The 25338-nt window shown below is 48.8% G+C and overlaps 1 protein-coding gene across 2 annotated transcripts in view; it reads right to left on the bottom strand.

Moving 5' to 3' along the window:
- Nucleotides 1–238: 238 nt before the first annotated feature.
- The window catches only part of ANP32A (acidic nuclear phosphoprotein 32 family member A), a 40119-nt gene continuing 15019 nt past the window's right edge, over nucleotides 239–25338 (bottom strand). For both annotated transcript variants that reach the window (XM_019647310.1, XM_019647309.1), the window contains exons 2-7: nucleotides 8422–8571; nucleotides 8080–8202; nucleotides 5450–5648; nucleotides 4026–4123; nucleotides 1735–1798; nucleotides 239–1472 (exon numbers count right to left, since the gene is read on the bottom strand). In XM_019647310.1, coding sequence (XP_019502855.1) covers nucleotides 1411–1472; nucleotides 1735–1798; nucleotides 4026–4123; nucleotides 5450–5648; nucleotides 8080–8202; nucleotides 8422–8571 — 696 coding nt within the window. In that variant the 3' untranslated portion in view covers nucleotides 239–1410. The remainder of the gene's footprint in view (nucleotides 1473–1734; nucleotides 1799–4025; nucleotides 4124–5449; nucleotides 5649–8079; nucleotides 8203–8421; nucleotides 8572–25338) is intronic.

Below are 25338 nucleotides of genomic sequence, written 5' to 3' on the forward strand. Positions count from 1 at the left end.
CTTTTTATATCTTTATCCCTTTACATCCTTTGGAGTTTTCCCCCCCTCCAAAATGAAGCTTGTAATGAAGACAGCACACCACTGAATCTTGCTTGAGACCTAAAGTATCCAAACATAGTATCAAGTTAAATCTCCTCTAAGGAAAGCTATGTTACCAGGTAAAGCCCCTGTCAGCTATCTGGAATGCATCTTAGAAGGATCAATGGTCTGTTGGATTCAAAGGAAGCCATCCCCCAAAAAATTGTATAAAAAGATTTATTGAAATTTATCAATGACAAACAGACATAAAACTCAAAGTTTGGCTCTTCTGAGTGGGAGGAGAAAAACCGGTGCAGATGGGCTTTTGTACAGATGAAACACGGACTAGGAAACAACACGTCACTTCTAAAGCAACCCAGAAGAGGGACATGAAAGCAAACCTGTACATTCACTAGGAATTTGCAGTCGTTTCAGATTTCCACTAGGTAAGAAAATACAATTTTGTGTTAGTTTTTCCGTGCTCGGGTGTATGAAAAAAAAAACAAAACCCAGCCGACATGCAGCAACATCTCCTGCGCTTAGGTTTGTAAAAATGGTCTAAGCACAGAAGTACATCTGGAAGAATTCTCTTGTCCTTTTGTAAAACAAAGCATTCTAATATCTTACAGAATAAGATAGGGCAGTTTTTAAAAAATCGTTTAAAGAGGTTGACGTTTGAGTGTTTGCTTCTTCTCTTTTCATTGTTATCACCAAATCCGTTTTGCTCATAACCCATAAACCTGCTGTTTTCAGCTCTCTGGGTCATAACTCGTAAGAGCGACATCAGTCTTCTTCGTAGAGTGAAGCCCACCGCTATCTGTGAAGAGGGGAAGGGAATGAGAGACGGGGACTGTTCCCCAACCAGTGCCAAAATACGCCTTTAGGTTGCTATTTAAAACCAGGGCGTTGGATGCCTCGAGCAGGCCCGAGAAATGCAGAAATCATGTGAACAAGAGGTAAGATGTGGCTGGTGCTCAGCCCCTCCTGGGCTTTGAGAAACCAAACTGAGGCCAGCCATGGCCTTCCAACCAACTCAAGACACTCGGGAAATACCAGGAAATGTAAGAGACCTCCAAACCATCCTCTTTGAGAGTAAGGAACAAATGCTCACTTGGTGTGTACTCAGCTATTGCCTTTACAGGGACAAAAACAGACACAAAAAAAAAAAGTAGGGGAAAAAAATAAAGAGTGGCAGTAAAAATAGTATTTTATTCCACCCCCTCCCACCCTCCCTCCCCCACAACCCCCAGTACACTTTTCCCTTCTCGTTCCCACAGCAACGTTACAATCAGAAAAAAATAAGTTTCGGGGGGCGGGATTTGGGGGGGTGGGGAGGATACGGGTAAAAACAGTCAAATCACAATAGGAATTTTTCAAAATAGGTTATTCCACTTAGTCATCATCTTCTCCCTCATCTTCAGGTTCTCGTTTTCGCTTCTGACCCCTTTCTTCTTCTGGAAGAGCAAAGAAAAGGCATTTGGATTAAACATTGATCCCGCCTCTAATTCAGCCCACCAACCGGAAAATCAGGGGACCATATTATCTAGGGAGCTTTGCCATCCTGGCAAACTGAGGCAGGAGACCTGCTACGCCAGGGAGGCACCTGAGGCCTCAGATGGGCGTGTTCTGCCCATTGCCAGGTCCTCAGGGCCTACACAATCTGTCAGCTAAAGGGGCCAGCCTGCCACCAGCCGAGAGTAAAAAAGGCGGCCATACCACCAAGATCTTCTTCATCTTCTTCATCGTCTACTTCCCCATCATTATAGCCTTCTTCATCCTCCTAGAAGAGAAGATGCACACCCGACATTAGGAGTGCCCTCAGGCTAGGGACCTGCTGAGGAAGCCCCTTTCCCTGACATTAACCTCAAAAAGGTAGGGGTTATCCCCAGTCTCTCAGAGCCCCACACAACTACCTACTATCTCAGGATAAATCTAAAGCAGAGCTTCTTTTGTATCAAGGACCCCTTTAAGAATCTGCAGAAAGCTGTGAACCCTTTCCCTGGAAAATACCCCTATTACGGACAATATATGCAAATGTCAGGGGGGTTTGTGCATTCTACCCCCAGGTTATGGACTCCTGATCTGAAGTTCCTATAACTCAGGCAGCTTTCCAATCTGCTGTTCTCTTAGGAGAACAAGTTTCCAAGCCAACTCTGTCAGGTAAAGTAGGCCATCCTTTTATCTGTCCTCAACCTAGTTTTGGCTTCAAGAGAAGACCCCAGTTTCAGCAAATCCAGATTCTGTGGCCAAGTCTAACCTCGCCCTACCTAGCCCTTCACCATCTTCAAACTTGGATCACTTGGAGGGGAGGGCAGGAGAGGATACATTTAAGGCCCCCTGAGGACATCATCCCAGTTCCTTGAGATCCAGCAAGGCATGTGACGTCATTCTCAACACAGGACCTTTGCCTTACGCTGCTCCTGAAGTCACATGCTAGTTAAATCTCTGTATTTTGAACACTGCTCCTAAAGCATCGGGCAAGCTCATTGCTTAAAAAGAACTTGGTGGTAGACTTCTATTTGTCAAGGGAAGTACCCTTTTATAATGTCACCAAATAGTTCCTTAATCAGTCTGTTTGCTGGGATCCTGTTTTGTGTGTGTAAGCTCGCCTTTACTGGAAGCTGGAAATCTGCAGATGGTCAATGGGATTACAAAAAAAACCCAAAAACCAACCAAACAAAAAACACACACACTAAAAAACCCAAAAACAAAAACAAAAACCCCCCAACCCTGCACAAGAAAACCTAATCCTGCACGTGGCAGCTCCTATGACAGGAAAAACAAGATGAAAAAAATCCATTAGCCAACACAACTTACTGCCCTGTCTTAGAGGGATCTAAGTCTTTATTTTTAAAGTACTCACAATATTCTTCAGAGGTGAGCCTAGCAGCTTATACCTATGGAAAAGAGGAACTGCTGCCGACCAGACAGGAACCTGGTCTCACCAGCTCTCTCACCAGCTCCTCTCTTGCCCTGGACCTGCCTTTCCTGCTGGCTGGGAGATTCTGCCCAAGCTGGTCTGCGAGGCAGGCAGGTGTCTATGCTCATGATCAAGAGAGGAAACAGGGCGCCAGGTGCCTTGTCCATGCTATTGTCATTTTAAACCTCTCCAGGTCGAAGTTTTGCAATTATCAAGAGTTGATTTAGAATTCTGAACAAACCATGGAAAATGACTGCTCTAGAGAGGCTCAGAACACCCAAACACGAAACCCAGCACACTAAGCCAGCACCTTTGGAGAAGGGCGTGAAAACCTAGAATAGTAAATGGTCAAACACCCTTTGTCAGTCACTGTCCTTAAGCATTCTACTTACAAATTTGTTTATCCCTCTTGACAATCCAGTGAACTGATCCCTATTTATAACCCAGTTGTAAAATATGCTTATTTCACAGATGAAGCAATAGGATCAGAAAGGCCAAGGTCTTTGTCCAGGGACACACAGCTAAATCTCTGTGCTGTATATCACTACTCACAGATCTTGTCAAAAAAATTGGGAACCAGCCAAGGTGTTAGGAAAATGGCACTACTTCCACTGTGTGCAGGAGACCCTTGTCACTCTGATTTGGGATCCAGCAGTGCCTTCTACTACTCATCGGTTTGAAGCAGTCTTTGATTCCCCCCCAACACCGCCCCTATATTCTAAGTGCTCAGTGAATATCTCAATTAACATGTGAACACAAACAGGCAGAAAATGGGGATGTAGACGCAATAATAAGAACTGACTTTCACACAGAAAGGAGACCCAGGCTTACCCCAGCAGGTGAGTCCCCTCTCCTTACCTGCTGCCGGAATCCCCGCTTACCCAGTCCTAATACCGCCTCCCAGGCTTGCTCGGAGTCGGGCCTCCCCCAAACCAGCCCAATAAAAGGCCCCGCCATGGACTCGTTTCCGTGACCAGGGTGCCCGGGCTGCCAAAGGCTGGTCGCTGAGACGTTTGGTGGGACCGACGCAGGCAACTGGTATGGACGCCTCAGGGAGGCGGCACCCACACCCAGCCCGGCCGCTTACCTCTTCCTCTCCACTCACATCCTCCTCTTCGCCCTCCTCCTCCTCTTCCTCGTCCTCTTCATCTTCCACTATCTGCGCATCCTCATCGTATTCTTCCTCTGTGCAGCAGAAATGCGGATGAGAATGGGACTGGTGGTGCTGCCTCCTCCCGCACACAGCACAGGCCCCACGCTGATGGGCCCAGCAGGGCTGATCTGGTCCTCAGTGTGGAACCCAGACCCTCCCACCCCCACCCAGGTCCCAAACCTGGACGCTCTAATGCGACTGAACACATCCTAAAGCGATCTAAAACATAAGCACCCTAAAGTGGTCCGAAAGATAAGCCCTCCTCCCCAGCTGTTACAAAAAATGAAAGCTCCTTTGTGAAGGTTGAGACCACACAGAGACATTGCTGGATCAAAGGAACATGTTTCCGGGTCCGGGAAAGCTGAAGTCAATTTATTTAGAAAGAGCATCTAGTCAAATTCCTCACTTTAAAGGGGAGAAATCTGAGGCACGGAGTGGAGAAGTGACTTGTTCAAGGTCACACATCAAATTAGTCTGGGCCTAGAAACCTTGTCTCAGGACTCCAGTCCCGGGCCCTTTGTGTCGCATCATATGACGTGACAAACTGAGGCAAACAAGGTATCTGAATATCTTGCAAAATACTTCCATCTGACAAGGAAACACAAAAAAAATCTCATGTCCGAATTAACTGGGCAAGTGTTTCCATTCTCGACTTTCCTCTGGCCACTGAAGGCCTGCAGAAAATCATCCTGTGCTGGTGGTGTGGAAGGTCAGGAGACGGGAGGAGGCGCTCCTTTCCTCCTCTGTCCTTCCTGCGGCCCAGGCTGCTCACGGCTCACCACACTGCCAAGCAGCCCAACATGCTACCACCTGCCGCTTCCCAGACCCCTGGGGCTCCCGAGTCCACGTCCCTCCAAGTCCGGGCCTGTGGGCCTGTGGGCTACAACCACAAGGGGGCCCCACAACCTCTCCAGCTCCCCAACTGGACGTCTAGGTGGACCCCTCAGGCGATATCCCACTTTCCTGTCTCCGCACACTCCCTTCCTGGGAGAGTGTCTGAGTCTAGGATCACGCCAGAGGGACACTGTAGAATCTCATTCCGAGGGGACTTTGGAAAGGGAAAAAACTGAAGTGAGGATTCAGCTAGATAGTTTTTAAGGAGTTACTATGCAGTTGGAGAATCTCAGGACGTTTCTCTGGGGCTCACATACCGATCTTTTAGGTCAGTCAACCAATGAGACAGATTAGGGACAACAGTAAACAAAGCAGACAGTCCCACTCCCCTCCACAGCTTTGGAGAGAGGTTGATAGCCAGCTGGCCCGCAGGGGCTGGTGGGGTCCTCCCACCCCCCAGCCCAACCCCCACAAAGCAGGGAGGAACTCCGGCCCTGCGCTGGCCCTTCCCCTCCGCCACCCACCATCCTCGTCCTCCTCCTCCTCGTCCAGGCCCTCTACATAGCCCTCGGCGTCCGAGTCGGGGGCCTCCTTGTCATCCCGGTCGTAGCCGTCAAGATATGTGAGTTGCGGAAGGAGCTTGAACACGTTTTCTCGGTAGTCATTCAGGTTGGTTACCTCACAATTGAAAAGGTCTAAGCTCTTGAGGTTTTCTAACTTTTTCTGCAAGCAGAAAAATGAAGCCAACAGTGAGCGATTTGCAGGAGGCGGGAGGGGAGGGGAGCTGGGAAACAACCCAGGAAACAGGTGGGGATGAAGTAAGACAGCGCGAAGAGCTCAAGGCCATCGGTGGTCAAGAAACTGGTCTGGCTCTGCTCAGCCACCATGTCCACCCAAACCTATCACCCCCGGCTGGTGGGCCTCAGTTTCTTCACCTGGAAAATGAGGGGTTGGGCTTGAGCATCACTAAAGCCTCATCTAATGCCAACACTTCTATCCTGCAGTTACAGCTTTTGTCTTAACAGTGACGGGCTTGAAATTACGCTGGAGCTCTGTTTGTGCACGAAACAAGGGCTTTGCTGCCTGACCCTGTGACTGGGAGCCAGAGGGGAACTAAAAGGACACTAGAGCCAACAAACTAACTCCTGTGTACAATAATAATAATAATGACGACAATAATAATGGGAGTTAACATGGCACTTTGTGTATTAACTCAGTTTGTCCTCAGAGCTCCAATAAGGTAGAAATAATTATTAATTCACTTTACAGATGAAGTAGGACAGAGAATTGAAGTTTTATCAGCCAGCCCAACTTTGGAACTGTGCACTTACTCTCTGCAAAACTGCCTGTCAAAAAGGACAAGAGAAAAAAAATGACGGAGGATCCAGACTTTGTCCATGGCACTTAACACATTTGCTTTGTCAAAGCTTTATCCCAGACGGGTTCTAGCTCTATTTTGCCTGTGTGATGGTAGCCGAGGAAGCCGAGGCCCAGGGAGTGGAGGGGTCACACAGCTAGCAAGCAACGGAGCTGCACCTGGACTTCCCACCTGCCGTGTCTTCAAGGCGCAGGTACAAGAACACCCTGTCCCAGGCCGAGTCCCTGTTCCAATGGGGCCAGGCCTAACTGGTGACTAAAGCCAGTGTCCCTCAAGGTGAACATCTGGAATTAGGTTCTGTCTCAGGAGCTTGTGATTGAGACCTGGTCATTCTCAGCAGAGGGTCAAGGGCAGAGAAGGAGTCTGGGTTGCTGTCTGGGTGTGTGGGTGCATCAAATATTCTGATTAACCAGGGAAGAAGCTACAAAAGCATGTGTGGTCTGGGTGTGGGGAGCAGGCTGTGTGTGTGTGTGTGTGTGTGTGTGTGTGTGTGTCTGTCTGTCTGTCTTTATCTGATCTCTAATGGTGACTGAATCACACTGTTTTATATACTCAGTACCCATACCTCACCTCCCGAAACACACACAAAAACTTTTCCTTTTGTAATGAAATTATGAAAGCAAGACTTGCAGGTATATCAAAATAGTTTTGTTTTTCCCTAGAAGACAAGTGGAAGACTTGAAAAGAAGTTCCATGGGAAGCATATTCTAGTAATGGACCCCACGCCACCAATGGGCAGGTCAAATTTGAGCTTAAGGAAGAAATGCCAGCTTCCTGTTCTATCACACTGGCCCATCAACCAGGCCCTCCTGAAGCGTCCATGGCGGGCGAAGGGTGCTTTTACACAAGACCCTACAAACCCAAACTGAGGGATACCCCAACCTCCACCCTATAGACCCAGAAAAGGGAAACGTGACAAACTTGGCAAAATATCCTCAGGGCCTTTCCCCGCTTCTAAGATGCGTGGCTAATGAAGTGATTCTTATGTGTATATTTTACAATAAGTGTGCTTCTTGTGTGGTAGTATTTCTATATTTCAAAAAAGCTATTCCTGAATCAATGACACAACTTAGTTTATCTCCTTAAAAATCAAGACAATACAATCATACAGATCCTGCTTATGTAGAAATAGTTATTCTGACCGTGACTTGCCCCTTTCTGGCTAGTAAACCCATGAAGTTTGGGGTTGTGTTCAGCTCCATGAGGACAGCAGAGGAGGGCCTGCACGAAGCTCCTGACCACACAGCTCTCGGTCATCCCAGGGGGCCTGTGTCAGAGCCAACCCATCTCCCACCCTTCTGAGGCGGCAACTCAGGCCGGGGACCCAAGGAAAAAACATGTCGGCTCCCTCCAGAGTCGGCTTAATTCCTGGATGGCTCCTCCCTCTCCAAAGAGGGACAAGGAGCCACGCGGTAAGCCTGCAGAAATGACAGCTCCGGTTTCCAAAGTGGAGCAGAAACTGCATGAGGAGAAGCACTAGACGGGATAGTGCGACCAGGGTCCAACCCCCACCCCTCTCCCGACTGCCCAGTCTGGCTGTGTGACCTTGGCCAAGTTACTTAACTTCCCTAGACCTCAGTTTCTCTATGGATGAAGCAGAAATATTGCTCAGACTCTATTTCATAGCACATAATGAGAGTTAAATAAAGTCGAAAAGAAAAAGGAAGATAAGTGAAAAATAAAAGGACGTTATACAAATGCAAAAGTATTACTCCCTGATATCAACCCCTCCCATCTCCCGCCCTGTGACGAAAGGGGAGGACCCAAATGACTCACCAGTGGCTCCATTGTGCTGAGGTCTTTAATTTTGTTGCCACTTAAATTTAGATGTGTGAGGTTCGGACACTTTTCTGCCAATACTTCCAGGCCCCCTGAGATTCTGTTATCGCTTAGTTCAAGCTAAACAAGGCAGGGAGAGAAAAAGCAGAAATAGCTCTTAAAACGAAGGCTCTGGGCTCAGAGCCGCCTGGCTCTCGACAGACAGGCAGGGAAGGGAAAGTCATCTTGGAATCTTTGGGCGTGTTGGTGCAGGTATCTGGCTTCACCTTCAGTTATGTTCCTAAACACAAAGTAATGACCCTTCCTCCTCCCCGCTCCCGCCTCCTACAGTCTCCTTACCTTCTTAAGTTTGTTTAACTTTGGTAAGTTTGCGACTGAGGTGAGGCCTACGTTGATTGTACTTAAGAACTCCAGTTCTTCAAATTCATCTGTGAGGCCTTCGATTTTGCCTTCATTTGACCGACAGTTGTCCAGGACAAGTTCTTTCACCTGGAAAGGGAAGGACTGCATAAATGGAGGCAAGGAATGGGGCTGAGGCAGGGGGAGGGTGTCAGGCCTCCTTGGAGAACAGGGAGACAGACCCAGGAGGCAGTCCATTATACACTGAACACAGCACAAATTCCAGCATTTCGGGGGCATCGCACGGCACATGCCCACCCTGGTCTTTCTCAGAGTGTGTGTGTGTGTGTGTGGGGGGGGTGCGCGGGGAGTGAGCAGAGCTGCAGAACCAGGGGCCACTCTGGAAAGGAGCTGTGGCTGAACTGGAGAAGACAAACTTAGTAGGTCCTGCTGCTGTTGGCAAGGTTGGTGGTCTCATTCCAACCCTACTGCCACATTTTTCCAAACTCCATTAAAATACGAAACACCCCAGCTCCCAGCTCTAATATTGTTAGGGGACCACCGAGCCTCACCCCATGCTCATCACAGCTCCAGCATGACCCCCACCCCCACCCCCCACCCCCGGCTAGCCCCCTACTTCCCATCCTCAGCCCCGAGCGCCCTGCACCTCCACTTATCTGTGATCCTCTTCCCTGCTTGCCCTCACCCGCTCTTGCCACCACAGTCAGAGCCTGCCCACCGGGCCTGGAATTTGTCACCATGGCCACTGCTTGGCCAGCCCCATGGTAGGGACAGCCAACCAGGGGTTCCTCCAACTCTCTATTCGCTAGACCAGGGCTGTCCCATAGAACCTCCTGCAACAATGAAAATCTCTGTCCTGTCCAAGAGAGGAGCCATTAGCCATGTGTGGCCAGTGAGCACCTGCAACTGGCTGGTGAGACTGGAGAACTGAGTTTTAAATTCTATTTACCGTATTTGCCGGCGTATAAGACGATTTTTTGGCCCTGAAAAATATGCCTCCAAGTGGGGGGTCGTCTTATACGCCAGGTACACTTCAGATAGACTGCCCATAGTGCTTGCCCCGTGCCATAGTGGCCTCCCGATGCCCGCCCACTTCATTCCACATACCGTTCAGGCATCAGCAGCGCTGCTGGGTGTATGCTCGGCTGTTATGCGATTTTGCTGTTATGCGATTTTACCACACTCGCAAAATCGCACACAGCTGACCATACACCCAGTATGATAGCGCAAAATCGCGAATCGCGATACCATACTGGGTGTATGGTCGGCTGTGTGCGATTTTGCGAGTGTGGTAAATTCGGGTTACCGTATATTTCTTTACATATGCATTGAAGATTCGCGATTTTGCGCTATCATGGTGCCTGTTAGAATGTTGAAGAGCTCGCACTTGCGCACTAGTGAGGTCCCAGGGAGATGCTGATGCAAGGGTGAACCAGACTGCTATAGTGACAGGGCGGGCAAACAGGGAGCAGGGACCAATCAAATCAGGCTTTGTATACAGCCAACAGCCAACCACAATACTGCACCATTGTACAGTACAGCATAGAAAATGTCGACCAGTCAAACCCCTATCATCCCTATCATGGCACCAGCCAAAAGAAAGAAGTATGATGCAAATTTTAAACTGAAAGTTATAAACTTTGCTAAGGAAAATAATAATTGTGCTGCTGCAAGACAATATGGAGTAACAGAAAAGATGGTTCGGGACTGGAAATCAAATGAGAAAGCATTAAAGAGTATGCCAAGGGGTAAGTGTGCATTAAGAAGAGGCACCCCACACTGGCCAGAACTCGAAAAACATGTAGCAGACATGGTGGCTCAACATCGCCAAAACGGTTATGTGGTGACACGAAATACAATACGCTTGTTTGCACTTCAGTGGGCCAAATCAAATCTGATATTGTTTTACCTTTTATTTGGTGTGTGGAAGGTGTGCGGAAGAGGGGGTAGTCTTATACGGCGAGTATATAACAAACTCTGTATTTTGAGTGGAAATGTTAGGGGGTCGTCTTATACGCCCAGTCGTCTTATACGCCGGCAAATACGGTAGTCTTAATTAATATAAGTGTAAAGAGACACACACATGTAAGCTACCAAACAGATATCACGGCTCTAGACTTTGCCCTTCAGGGTCCTGAGTAGGAAGGAGAATGGAAAGCCAGAAACCCAGGACCCACCCTAATACTGAGGTCAGCAAAGTCCAAAAGTTGGTCCACGACCCTGTCTGTCCTTCGCCCAACTCCCGAGAGGCAGTTTCATCCTGTTAAGAGTTCTTAGATTCTCCTCTCTTCTCTTTTTACCCAAATCCTTTATTTTTAATGAAGTAGACAGAAGTAATAAAAAGCTACCCTCTCATTAGGTTGTTAGAAGGCAGACTTGGCTGAAGGTGAGATGCTAGGCTTCCGGTACAGACAGTAGGGAGACCGGCTGAGGAAGAGTAGTCACGCCTCAGGCTTGAAACGACCCAGGGATGTCAGTCAGGGAGGCCAGGGTGCGTGCTCCTCCAGGAAGATGCCCAGTTCCCCACTCCGGTCCCCAAACAGTGTGGCTGCTTCCTGGCCTCCCAGGGCTAGCAGGCACCTAAAAGGTGATCCCTCCTGGCTGCACCACGTGCTTCACACAGCACCCCCTGCCTGCTCCCTGCAGCCTCTAGGAAACATGTACTGTTGTTCCCTGGATATGCTGATCCCTGGGACTTCTACCCACAGGTTCTGATTTCTCATCCATGGGTCATTCCTGCCCCCTCACAGCTTTTTCTTCTCAGGGATAAGCACACGGGCCTTCTAACCAGTTCCAGTCCAGTCCAGGGCTGCCCCCCCCCGCCCCCCCGGCCAATTTGCCTAGCTTCTTCCTGCAGGGCCCAGGATGACCAACTTGCCAAAGTACTCCAGGTACCCCTCCTATTTGGGCATCTCTGGGCCAAATGCCAACTTGATGGAACAGAACCCACAGCAGGCCTGCTGTGCCCCCTCTTCAGTCCACCCTTGCCAGTGCGCAGAACAGGGCGCATGGAGCACATCTGGGACGCAGCGTTGCGCAGCTGCCCCGCTTTCTTCCTTCCTAGTGGAGACAGGCCCACAACACAGCTCAGCCCAGGACAGTGGCAATTTGCAAGGAGGGGCGAAGCCAGGCGTGGCTGCTCTGTCTCAGAGCTAGGGCGTTCTGGGCCCAGGCTTACCTTTCCTTGGGCCTTTCCTGTCCTTTCCCACTCTCAGTCCCTAGGAGAGACCAGATGTCCCGGTCAAGTCACCTCAAGGTCAGTGGCAAGAGTGCCTGGGAATGAATCCTGTGAGGCCTCCTGCCCTAGGGCAGGAAATCAGTGTAGAGCCAGGAAGCCAGGCCTCAGGGGAGCAGAGCAGACGGGAGGGAGATCAACTGTACTGGGGGAGAGGGGACCACTTCCTTCGTCTGCAGTTAAATGCCAAGAGTCACCAGGCCCACAGTCTTCTTTAGTTACTCATTTCCTTAGAAGGTCCTGGGAATTATTTAAGCTTCACCAAAGAAAGACAAATATAAGGGATTCCAATCCACCCTCGATGAATTCTGACATGCGGTTTTTCTAGATGGGTCAAGGGGCTTCTCTTCCTATGCCATTAGCCAAGGAGAAGGCCCCACAGCTGGGGGGAGGCAGTGCTGGGGGGGGGGGTCAAGGGGATTCCTCGCGACGTCGGCCTCCTTCCTGGAGAGGCACAATGCTGCCCAGGAAGTCTGCAGACAGAGGTTCCAGTCCCAGCACCACACCAGACTGGTGGACACTCCTCTCAGGGACAATATGCCAGTCACCACTACTACTGCTTTCATTAGCAATCATGGGATCTTTCCTGAGCCCTCACCAGGTACACTGGTGCTTCACCAGCACTGGCTCATTTAATCCTCACAACCGCTCCACGAGGCACCCTCCCATCTTACAGCCACATCAGAACCACCCACCTATCTTAAAGTGCCGGGAACGTTCATGGGGAGTGTCTACTGGGCCGAGGTCGTCACTGTTGGCTCCTGATGGTTTCTGTGATGTTCCCAAATGAAGGGTATAGGCTCTCCCAGACCCCCCAGCTCAATCCAACAAGCTGCCCTGATGGCACCCGTTCCCTTTCGGCCCCTCTTCTAACTCCCACCAGCAGTGCAGGGGCCACTCCCAGCAGTCTCCACCCAGGTTACACTTCCTCGGTAACCAAAACACAAAACCCAACCCAGCCCTCACTCAGCTGTGGCTGCCGTCAGGGAACAGATCTGGAGAGGGGCTGGGGGACCTGGGACCCCACTCTCCCCAAGGAGCAAGAAGCTGCTTCCAAATCGCTGGAAAGGGGCGCCTGTGGTACCTGGAGGGCCATGGCGGGTTACAGGCCAGGTCCGTGGGACCTCCTGCATCTCCAGGGCTTCTGCATTTCCTTCCTGGTGGGGGTTTTCAGCACAGTTTGGGATGCAATCAAAGAGGGCTGGAGAGGCCCAGGCTTACCCCCAAGGTTGCTGATATCACTAAAAAGCCCAAACCACATTGGGGGAAACCTACTGCTTCTCTGTGGGGTGATGTAGCACCCTGGGGATGGCAGGAAGGCTGCTTGTGAAGGTCTGAAACACACCAAACAGGAAAAAACCAAAACGCCAGCCCAATAGCCAACCTGTGGAAGTCATTCCGCCCACGCCCTGCCTCCACCAAGGGCCACGCTTTCTGAGAGCTCCAGGACAGGCCCTGGTGTTTCAAAACTACGTCCCAATGCTCCTTAAATCACTCTGAACTGCAGCAATTCCAACCCCCTGCCTCCCATCTCTACTCAGTGGCCACACTCTAAAGCCTTCTATGTGAAGAGATCATCCCTTTGACACTCCGGGTGTGTTTTGCTTTAAAAAAAAGAAAAAGAAATTTAAGGCCCATTTCCCAATGCCAAATCCTGGGTGTGAGCTAAGCATAAAGTTAAAATTAAACTGAAAATTTGTACTTTGGGTTTAGACTGTCTCCCAATCCCACTGGCCATTTAAAAATATCCAAATGTGGTTACTCTCTCTCTAGTCCAACAATTGGGACGACACTCTTGTATCAGGAGCTCTTCAAGCTCCCAACAACAAACCTGCACAGGATCGATCGTAGGCTTCATTCATGCCTGAGTGCCAACACCCAGAGAAGCCTGAATATTCAGACTCGGCCCCAGAGAAACGTGAGTGTGGCGGCACTGAGAGGTTCCCTAGAAATCAGACTGCCCTGCTCTGGCATTTCCTAAACAACTTGTCCCCAAAGCAAGGGCGCAGCTGTCATTTCTCACAAATGGGGGCTGAAACGTCCAAGATACACAAACGTATTTCTCTAAGGAACAACGCGTTGCTCGTTTCAAAATTGTGAAATCGTGTCTTGACAGAGCGCTCCAATTTGACCATTACTCTCTATTCCCAACACCGCAGTCCTGGTCACAGTTATCTACGTCACTCTAAGCCTGCTTCTGACTCCAAAGGGGATCTCTGTGACAGCAGGGATGGTGGACTACTGGAAATAGGCCTCGACCTGGCTGGCTAAATGACCCTGCCTCTATCCCCGAGGTCTTAGGCTCTGCCTCTGCAGAAAGGGGATGATGGTATCTGTTTAACCTATAAAGTGCACACGGCAGCCTAGAAAACATCCTTGGCTTCCTGCAAAGTAGGGGGAGGGAGGGCGGGCACAGGGGGGCGGGGAATTCAAGTTCCTAAACTGACCTGAAGAGGCCCTCCATTCTCTCCAATCTCATCTCTCTCTACCTCTCAGCCTTGCACTACAAATCCAGTTCAAGCCCCCCTCCCCAGGAGGCCTTCCGCACACCCAGCTCTGAGCATCCCAGGGCACCACGGGCAGCTGCCGCATGAATCATTTAATCATGTATTAAGCATCCGATCCTCCTAGAGGTCAGGGACTGTCCTTCTCCATAATCAGCCTAGCGGGGAGTGGACACCAGAGCAACTGCTTAACAAATGTCCTGTTTATCGTGCCAGGCACAACACTAGGTGCTGGGCATACAGAGTGAGTCAAACTTACAGTGTAACAGGTCCAGTACAAGTTGAGCGAACCCTACCTTTTATAAACAGTGACAGCAACATTTTTTGGTGTCTTGTGTCCCAGAGACAAGTATAAGCCCCGAGGAGGCAGGCCAACTGTGCACGCTTCTCTTGCCCTGACCTACTACTGCTCTGCCTGTAAGAAACCCCTCTCTCCACATAGGGCGCTCCTGGGACATTGCTCACCCAGGCAAATGCTGAGGGGACACGGAGGTGACGGTGAGCAGGAGGTGTGGTGGCCGGCTGGTAAACAATTACAGCCCAGTGTGCCAGGTGGCAGGCCTGTTTGGAATAGAATACATTCTTCAAATGCCTCCACTCCAGAGAAGACGGGCACACTACAGGCAGGCAAGAGGGACCCGCCAAGAAAGGAAACACACTGCATCAAAGCTAGTCCTACCCATATAATTTGTAGAGCCCAGTGTAAAATGAAAATGTGATACCCCCTTGTTCAAAGATTATTAAGAATTCCAAGACAGTGACAGCAGCACATTAAACCCAAGGGCCAGGGCCCTTCTAAGCATGGGGCACAGGTCACACGCCCCTGAAGCCGGCCCGAATTTAAATGGACAGTTTGGGCCTCACATGGAGCCCTCCGAAGGCCAGAGCAGGGAGAAGGAAGCCTGCGTGAGAGCTGCTCGCTCCTTTCCCAGCAGTTCCTGAGGCAACGTGGAGAGGCGGACAGAAGGCAGGCCCTGGAGTCAGACAGGCCTGGCTCAAGTCCACATGCTCCACTTGCTCGTTCATGTCACCTCTCTTGAGCTTCTGTTGCCTCCAGGGACAACAGGGCCCATTACCTAGTGTTGGATTAAATGAAATAACGTTCCCAGCTTGGAAAGGCACTTGCCTTCTGCTTGATCCATAGTCAACTTGACTGCTGTGTCCACTGCCGAGGCCTCGTGGGAACAAAGGCGGCCACCAGATCTGAGTCACCTAAGCTGTGTGAGAGGCGTCCTCATGGAAAATATGAGGCCTCGCCACACTTCGGAGAACTAAGATGGTGCGCCCGAAATATACCCCTCTTGATTTTACATCCATACCTTGTTTTGGACAAAACACTAACCTTGGGCCTTGATTTCCTTTTTCTCGCTGAGCAAGAATTCAATCAATATTTGTAGTTTGGGTTTTAACTGTGTGAGTCCCTGGTCAATTCAGTTTTCAGGTTCTAGCCTTGCACAAAAGAAGACTCAAATCAAATTGACCCTGTGTTTTTTTGGTGCTCATGGGTTTTAAATAGGTCAGCTTTTAAATGGGCCATCCCCTGTTGCAGATTTCTAGCTAGAAGGCCAGGCTGTTTGAGACACCAAGGCAGAGGAGAAATGGGCTTCTTCCCAACGGTGTTCGATTAGAGTGATAAGTGCTTATGATTTTGTCATTTTAACCATAAAATCTAGTTTTGCTTAACAGTGTGGCAAAACCTGCAAAAAATCAGTGAGGTTCCATGGGGAAAAGTCAGGCTCTGGGAGAAAAGTCGGACATTTCGAAAGCTAGAAAGACTTTTGGGATCATCTAGGTCAGTGGCTATCTGACCACAACCCTCAGCAGAAAATATGTTTACACCCTAAGTCAGGGCACACAGGTTTTTGTGTGCATATAGGCATATACACTGCAACAGGACTTACCCTGTTACAATTATTCTTTTTCTATTACAGTAAAAAAAAAGTTTAAACATCATCCACACTTTGCAAAATGCTAGTCTAGTTTAGCCCCTTTTCCAGAGGAAGACCCAAGGTCCAGAGTTGGCCTAGAGCCCAGGAACCTGGAGCTAGGTGATTTCTGCCACACTGTACTCCACACTGCTGCTCTGATCAGAAATCAGTCCCCAGTGGAAGACGTGGAATCATCCATGTAGCTTTCAGTTTCTGCTAACAGGAGGTTAATTCTGCAGACTCAACAGTAGGCAGCTAAGACTCAGGTCTCCACATCTTTTAAAGATCTTTCAAAATCCTAACTAAGGGAAAAAAAATCTCTCCAAGAAAAAAGCATCTGAGTGTCTGGATTTTGTTTATTTCCTACAATAGAGCTCTGTAGGCTCGGGTGCGAGCACATGGCCGCAGGAAGTCGGTGACACTGTCCTTATTATTTTAGGGAATCATGGACCGCTGCGAGCTGCAGCAGCGGTAATTAAGCTGTCGGCAGGCCCCGGTAGTAGGCTACGTGCCGGCTGAGGGAGGGCCCACATTAACATAAACCCTGTGACTGGTTCCCTGCGCTGCCTGGAACCAGCTTCCGATCACCTTCCGCCCAGGTGGGGAGAGCTTGGTTTTTGCCTCGCAAGACAGGAGCTGGTTCCACTGCAGATGCTTCCTCCAACCTGGACAGACTCAGGGCAGTAGTCCCAGGACCCGCGGGGGTGGGTGTAGGACCCGAGCTTTGGGCTTGTTCAATGGGCCTGTTTTGCCAGCGAACCCTAGCAAGGTTGGGACCCCTTCCTGATGTTATGCCTTTGCTTTACTCCCCTTAAACCTCATTAGTCCATTTCAGCCAGTCTATTTCACTTACAAGGACTTGTTAATTCCACCTCCTACAGGAAGCCTTCCCTGGTTTAACAGCATGTGAAGGAAAAGTATTGTCAGAGCAGCAGAGAATAGGCCCAGAGAGCTGTTTGGGAGCTAGGGAGTGGGGAACAGTTCTGAGAGGAAGAGATGAGGCTTTTGGAATTGGTGGATGACATGATTAAGTGAAAAATCTAGCAGGCTGCATCTTCTAAATGTGGTCCCTTCCTCCCTTCAGTAGATGCTGGGAGGTCTGAAGAAGCAGGAGTTGAAGCAGAGTCCAGTGAAGACATTGGTCCCAGAAGGTGGTGTGTGAATGGTGACCAGGAGAAGGAAAGGGGGGAGAAGCACAGAGGTGCAGTGCAAAGGGTGTTTGTCAGGCAGTCTTGATGACCTGGACCCTGGTGTCCACTTGGCCACTCACTAACTTGCTGTGTGTCCTGAGGGAAATCATATCCACTTTCTTGGGGCTCCCGCCAGTCCCCTAATCCATAGCCTGGACAATGTAGCCTGAGCAGAGATGCGATTCCTTCGGTTCCAAAATTCTGTAGCCCACACACTTTTAGTCCCACCCAAACTCAGTCACTGTTCCCCAGAAGTAAGTGGGAGATTTCACGGGCCAAAGAATTCCAGGATTCATCACTGAGGGATGTCAGAAAAGGAATCCAGAACACCAGGCAATTATCCCGATAATTACTAAATGTGAAAATCAATCATGTAGCCTCTTAAAATACACCAGGATCACAAAAACAGCCCCCAGAGGTCCGGGGTGTTGAGTGCCAAATGTGGGAGTCTGGTGTTGTCCCATGTCATGCCTGCCACTTCACAGGGCAGCGTGGGGGCAGGCACCTCAACTCACAGGGTCCTACTCTCTGCTCAACAACCGTGCGGTTCATCAAAAACCCACATTGTCCACCATGATCTCATGAAAGAGACAGAGCACGGGCCCCATGCAACAGAAAAGCCATGAGGAGCCTGAAGAGGAAGGTCTAGAGAGCAGAGGGGTAAATCCTGGTCAATCTTTCTAAAATGCTGCTTTGATCAGATCACGTCATAGCCCATCACTCCCTGTCCCAAAGCCACAGGGATCAAGTACAAACCCAGAGGAGGATTTCCAGCCCCCCAACTATCAATGCTCCCTGACCAAACCCCCTGTGACGTCTCCCAAGGCAGCCTGTCCCCCGGCTCCCAATCCCTCTGCCAGCCTCCCCGAGCTGCAGCCAACACTTGGCATTTCTTCCCCATGTTCCAGTTCACAAAGCGCCTCCCCAGGCCATACCTATACCTCATTGGCTCCGCCTGCCGACAACTGGAATTCTACCCATTCTAGTCCTCCCAGGGGAACTGTTCCTGTCTACCAGGGCCCTCTGAGAGCAGCTGCCCGGCCACAGGACATCTGGCAGTCTTTCTTCCTGCCGTCTCGCCTCCAAACACTGCCTTGCAAAGGTCTGGTCTGAGATCTCAGTGTCCCCCCTGGTGCTCTACCCAGAGGGGCTGGCTTTCTGTAAATACAGGTCACTCAAGCTAGAGGAAGGGAAGGAGTAGGGGTTGGCAACAGCTCTGCAGAATCATCTAAATTCCAAAAGGCTAACCTCTTATTTATTCACTTTCTGAAGCAAAGTGCCCTACTAACTCCCCTCTTGGGCAAATCAACAAAAATATAAAAAATGGCTTCCTGGGCTCTCTGTCCCAGATAACTAACTAATATAGTCGATTTTGGCTCCTGAAGTGAGATTCAAGGATTTAAGCCTGGGTGGGCTGGGGCTACTTTTGGACAGCTGGGGCTGTCTGCTAAGGAAATCCCACCAGAGTCCTTGGGTCAGCAGGGTCTGAAAAGGGGGCACAGCCCAGGGTCTCTGCCATGGGTGTGGTGTGGACCTTGACAGCTACCCACTCCCTGGTAGTCCCCTAGTGGAAAAACACCCTGCAAAACAAAAAGTTAATTCACTTCCTCAGTTTTACTGCACAGAGATCCATAAACTAGCACAGCCCTTCCAAGACCACACGATTCATCCTCAGAAGCTGAGACACTTTCTATAGCCCTAGTATGGGCCACCACCAAACTTCCAACTGGCCTAGTATGGGCCACCACCAAACTTCCAACTGGCTTTTTAAAAATGCTTCAGAGAATTACCCCATCATTGCCACCTCTGGGGAACCAGTGGATCCAATCCAGCTTCTTGGGCAACTGAACCAACACAGCGACTCACCCAAGGTCATATAGCTAGCTGATGTGGAATCAAACCTTGGGCCAGTCTCAATTCGCCTAACTCAGCCCAAAGTCACAGGCCTCTCCAAGGAACTCCTTGAAGCCAAAGGAAACAGAGGAGGAAAAAGAAGACAGCTGTTAGGAAAAGAGCCCCTGACCTGAACCTGGCCCTCCTCTCTCTCTCCCTCCCTCCCTGCCTCCTCACTCACCCCAGTAGGGCTGGAGTGCACGAGAGGCAGGAAAGGCTAAGTGGTCTCGGGGACAAAGCCCTTGACCTTGGCCTCCTTCTCTGCCACCTCTACCCAAAATGACAGCAGCACTGGCAATGACAAGCAGAGCAAACACCACAGCACTGAAGCCCTAGTGTCTGTCCAACCACCAGTCGGAAACCGCTGATTTGGGCAGAAATAGGAACCAATCATACAGAAGAACCTATGGCCGGGGGCTGAAAGTTTCTTCTACCCAAGGCCACTAAACAAAGCAGCCAAGGGTCACACATAGAAGCAATTTAACCTGTTCTTTCTCCCTCAGAGAAATTCAACACATACAACTTGCCTAAGTCTGTAAATTAAATGTTTATGGTGTAAGTATTGGGGATGGAAGTACAAGAAATGCTAAGTAAATATTAGTTCCATATGTCTACTACCTGTAAGGGGGTAAAACAGGAAGCAGTGGAACGAGAGAAAGAAGGAATGGGGAAGCAAGGGGCTGCTGGAAGAAAGGAGAGGAGAAGGCTGGAACACGGAAGAGAGAGGGAGAGACAGACAGTCCTGAGAAAAAGACACAGGAGGTCAAAAAGACAGGAGAAAGAAGGAACTTACAGGGTTTATACGTGCAGGTTTTGTTTTACTTCCAGAGTTCCACCCCTTTCACCTGTATTTTGGTGATAGAACTTTACCTATAGTTTGTTTTCTTTTTTTAAATAGAGGTTGAGTTCACTGTAGATGTGTTGTTCACAGACCTACAGCTGCTTTAATCCGAAAATGCTGGAAAACAAAACCTTTATAATTCTTGAAGAGTCAGGGATGGGCTAGACAACTAGACACGATCTGAAAAAGAACCTAATGAAGTTAGTCTTCACCAGAAGCTTGTAAGGAGCTCCCTGCCAGGGTGGCCAACACGGACAAGGCCATCCTGGGCTGTGTGGATAGCAAACAATGGGACGGACCACGGTTCCTCGGTCAGGGTCCCAAAACACTCTGCTCCGACAGGACCAAACCTCAAATTCCAAACCTTAAAGAACAAACTGGAGAAAGGCAACCAGGGTGGGAAGGCATCTGAAAACTGTGACACTAGAAGAACTGAAGGAACTAGAGAGGTTTATTTAGGCCAGAGAGTGAGGGAGACTCATGATAGCTATCTTTCTCCAACTATCTGAAGGAGTGTCATATGCAAATAGAAAGACATTTATTCTGTGTCCTCCAGTGGGTCAAGATGTAAGATCAGTGTGCAGGAATTACAAAGAGGCAGTTTTGGGCCCAATATAAAACGTAAGGGGGTGTTTAAATCATTATGGCTGTCCCACAAAACAACAGGCTGCTCTGAAAAAAAAAAATATCAGTGAGCTCCCTTCCTCCCTGTCCCTGTAAACACGAATTGGAGGCTGTAAGTGACTGTCTGCAAAGAGCTTGACACACAAACAGTGCTGGACGATTATTAAATGAATAATACTATATGATGAAGTGCTGTAAAGAGATGAACCTTGAGTCTTTTTTTTCCTTTACCGTGCTATGGTTTGATGCTTTGCTCTTTAAAGAAGCGTTATTTATTTAGGCCACAGGGTTGACCCACTCATTCAACAATATTTAGAGTATCTGTTCGATGCTGGGCACCCATGCTAGCCATTAAAGATACAGCAGTAAACAACACTGGATGCCAGGCCTCGTGGGTTTACATTCTAGTGGGGGAGATAAGCAACCAATAAATTTATATATTACCTACATATAATACATATAAATGCTACAAAGAAAAAAGAGGGGAGAGTACAAACAGCAATCTCAACAAAGGACATTATGTTAGAAAGGGTGGCCAGGGAAGGCCTATCTGACCTGAGCTTTCAGTGGGGACTTGAAGCCAAGTGCAGACTGAAGGAAGAGACTTCCGGGCAGAGGGCACAACCAGGGCAAAGACCCTGAGCGGGGAGTGTGCTTGGTCCTTCTGGGGAATAGCCAGGACGACCAGTGGTGGCAAGTTTGTGGAAAAAGGGAAGAAAAAAGTGGTGACATGAGAATTTGGCGGGGAGAAGGCAGCTGTCTGGTCACGTGTAACTGCTGGTAGAGCGGTGGACATCACAGGCAGTGGGGTCAGCATTGTTTGGACCACAGCAAAGGGGGTAAGGCCCAAGACCTGCCCTTCCTTAAAGGAAAAAAGGAGATTTATTCAGGATTGTGCTCACCCAATGTTTCCAGGTAGATATAGGCTATTCTACAGCAGAATGTGTTGATAAGAATTTGGGCGCATGAGAAGTAATCAGAAAACCTGGTTTGGTTCTGGGCTTTACCGCTTAGGAACTGTGTGGCCTTGGGTAAAACTGCACTGAGCCTCCGTTCCGAGTTGGCAAAATGGGGAGAAGAATCCCCACCAAGCCTACAGTCTCTGTGGGACCAGAGGAGGTAAAGCTGTCCTGGAGGAAATGGGGGAGGAATTTTACAAGCACGTTTCTTACCCAAGACTCTGTACCCAAGAGAGCAGAGATAAGGTGTTATGGCAGCTCTGATTCACCCACACTAACTTGCACATAGTTCTCAATAAATGTTTGCTTAACTGAAAAGCATTAAAAATAACCTGGGAAAACAATCTGCCATGTTTTTCTTCCTATGAAATTGCAGCACTTTGTGAGCGTGCTCTGGAAAAGACTCTTTACTGTGATCCTCCACTCTGGGGGAAGAACCAACTGAGCCACATCAGGGCAGGGTGTTCAGGGGATCAACTCCCAGGAATGGGGACAGGAACAAGGCCCGACACCTTTGCAGAAGGCCCCTTGCTCTCTGTGCCACCCCAGCCTTTCTCCAACAGCCTGAGCTGATCCAGGTCCAGGCCACCAATGGAAGGGACCACAGACCATCCGAGGACAGGGTCAGGGTCTCCTGGAAAAGCCCACAAAGCCAGAGGTACACAATACATGCAACATTCCACTTCGGGTGAAGAAACCTTGATCTAATCCAATGGCCTCAATGTACAGGCAGGGAGAGTGAAGCCCGGGTAAGTAGAATAGCTGGTCCAAAGTCACTGCTGTTACTTAGAAAAAAAATTGTTTTAAAAAGTTAACACATTTATTCTCATGGTTTCAAAACCAAAAAGTTTAAGATAAATGGTTAATTCTCCTTCCCATCCGGTCCAGTTAACCATCCCACTAGGGTTTGTTTACATGTATAAAAACAAATTCAGAATCTTATTTTTCTCCTTTGTACCCAAACTAGCATATTATGTCCTGATGTTTGCCTTGCCTTTTTTTTCCTAGTTCGTATAATATAGTACACAAAAACTATCCTTGTTTCTTATTTGCATTGTGTTCCATTGTGTGGGTGCACCATCATATTTCTCAGCCAGTCCCATACTGAGTATTTGAGTTGCTTCCAATCTTTTGCTATAATAATTCTACAATATAGATTATTAACCAAAGAGGTCAGATCCCACTTCTGACCTACACAGGCAGCAGTCACAGAGCTTTGGAGTCCTACAATCTAATGGGCTCACTATGCTACCTATGTGGGCAAATTATTTCACCTCCATTCATTCAATAAATGCTACTCCGAACCTACCTAGCACACCAGGTGCTGGGGCTCCAGTGATAAAAAATATCCTTGCCTTCTGGACCCCAGTGTCCAGTCTGGGAGGGACAAGCAGAAGAGACCACTACAAGACACAGGGGCGGCAGTTCAGTCTGCCTTGAATGCCATCTGACTCCGTCTGGAAATGGGTGACCATACCTACACCTTAGGGTGTTCTCAAGGATCAAAAAAGGTGTGTTTGCCAAGCAGCTAGCTTGATGCAAGGCTCATAGTAGGTGCTCACTAAGGGGTAAGCCTAACTCCTGTCCCACAAGGGGTCTTGCTGGTGGCAAGGGCAGCGAGGTGTTCCAGGGAAAACACGCGGCATCGCCCCGCCTGCTCCACAACAGCCACTCCCTTCTTCTCACACAAGGTTAGAATACACTGCTGCTGGTTTTGAGGCATCACCTAAGCCCCTAAAAACATGTCTCAGCTTACTTTTATTGGAAAACAATTCGGCCTTCTCCCACCCCCAGACCCTCTTTAGTATCTCTAAGGCACCCTGGGCATGCTTCTCTGCGTGCACAAGCCCTCGTGTACGAAGCCTGTCAGCCGAGAAGGAAACCCAGACACATTCATTAAGACCCTGGCATAAGAAGGCAAGGGCAGACACGGGGAAAGTTGATTTCACTGGGATTTCTGACAGTGTAAAATGATCATTTAAAGGGGAAAAAAAAATCTAAAGGAGAAAAATCAATGAACCTCACAATTATTTTGTTTACTTTAATGTGTTCTATTTTACAATAAAGCATTTTAAAAAAATCAGAAATTTTGGCATCAATCTGTATCACTTTCCTAGGGAAGCAAATTCAGCAGATTTTATGGTAAAGAAAAGAAATGGAAGTCAGGGGTCTAGAGTATTTCCATATTATCAGCAGCCCAAAGTGGCTTGGAGGAGGCAGGAGGTCAAAGATTCGAGGTTCTGTGCAGAGCTCTGAAGTCAATGACACGGCTTTGCACCCACCACAGCTCCTCCGCAGTATTTGACCTTGAGCTAATTATTTAACTAGCTTTCTGGCCTCAGTTCCCTCATCTGTTAAAGTGGGAATGACCCCACTCATTTTGTAGTATTTCTGTATGGACTGAATAAGAATAAGCAGGGTGTCTAGCACATAGACACTCAACAGTTAAAAATAAACAAAACATAGGAAAGATAGTTTTTCTGAATATTTGATGAAAATCTAGTGCCTTCCCTTCAGAAGCTCAAAGCAGAAGAGTAGGCATCAAATTATCCGGCCCCCATAATACTGAAAAGCCAGTTCCCTAACAGGCTAATTAAGAAACTCTTACTTCATCAGAAGTTCCCTTCAAATTCATGCAGGACGCTGGCTTCTAGATGAAAACTATCAGCCAATTAAGGCTCATTCTTGTCCTTGGAGAGGTAGGACAGAGCTGGATTTTACCTGGCTTTTCCTCTTCAAGTAAGCCCTGGGGGCTCTCTGATCTTGCCTCACCAACTCTGGTCACAGGCATCAGTGGGGCTCCCTAGCCCACCCAAAGGCACCTGGACTCTCAAGCTAGGTGGGAGGGCCTGAAAGGTCCAGGTGGAAACCAAAGTTGTAATGGGGGTCCTCCAAGAAACTGCCATTTAAGAAAGACCAGTGAAAATCCCACGGTGACAGACAGCAAGAGCCTGTGGTTACCAAAATTGGGCCATCTCTCTGCTTGGACAGGAAAAAGACCAACTCCAGGTGGTTAGCCTTTGCCTTGAGCGCTGACTGGAGGTGACCGACGTGTGTAACATTTCTGCCCCCCACCCCCAACACACGTAGTCATAAACAAGAAAATAAATCTATTATTATTAATAAAGGCAATCTGGAAGTATACATTTTTCAAAGCGTGAGTCTCAAGAGGATCATAAAAGACATTCTGGGATGAAAAGGCAGAGGATCATCTAGCCAGGGGAAATGCCTAAGGTTGTGAGCACAGCACTGGCCAATTATATTTTGTCCCTCTTTTGTATCATTTCAACTTTTCTACTAATCACCTCATGGATTTGCATCTTCAGCTTGCTCATCAGCAGATGATTTCTAGGTACTTCCAGACATCTACCTAAGGTTCTGGCACGTGGGGGCCAGAAGTCCAGAGTAGATTACTTGAGTTTCTGCTCAAATGCCACCTCCTCAGAGAGGCCTTCCTGGATCACCCACCCCCTTTAACACAGCTTTATTTGTCTTCATGGGGCCTATCACACCAGCGGTCACGTCTCTGCTTGGCTTATGGACCGTCTCCCTCAATGAAATGGTAGCCTCACGTGGGCAGTACAGATAACGTGCTCATCTAGTTCAATGCTATATGCAGAGTGCAGAGAACAGAACCCAACATATAGCACGCATTCAATCAATACAGGCATATCTCAGAGATATTGTCGGTTCGGTTCCAGACCACCGCAATAAAGCAAATA

This window comes from Hipposideros armiger, unplaced genomic scaffold (genome assembly GCF_001890085.2).
Source record: "Hipposideros armiger isolate ML-2016 unplaced genomic scaffold, ASM189008v1 scaffold_110, whole genome shotgun sequence".
Classification (NCBI taxonomy): domain Eukaryota; kingdom Metazoa; phylum Chordata; class Mammalia; order Chiroptera; family Hipposideridae; genus Hipposideros; species Hipposideros armiger.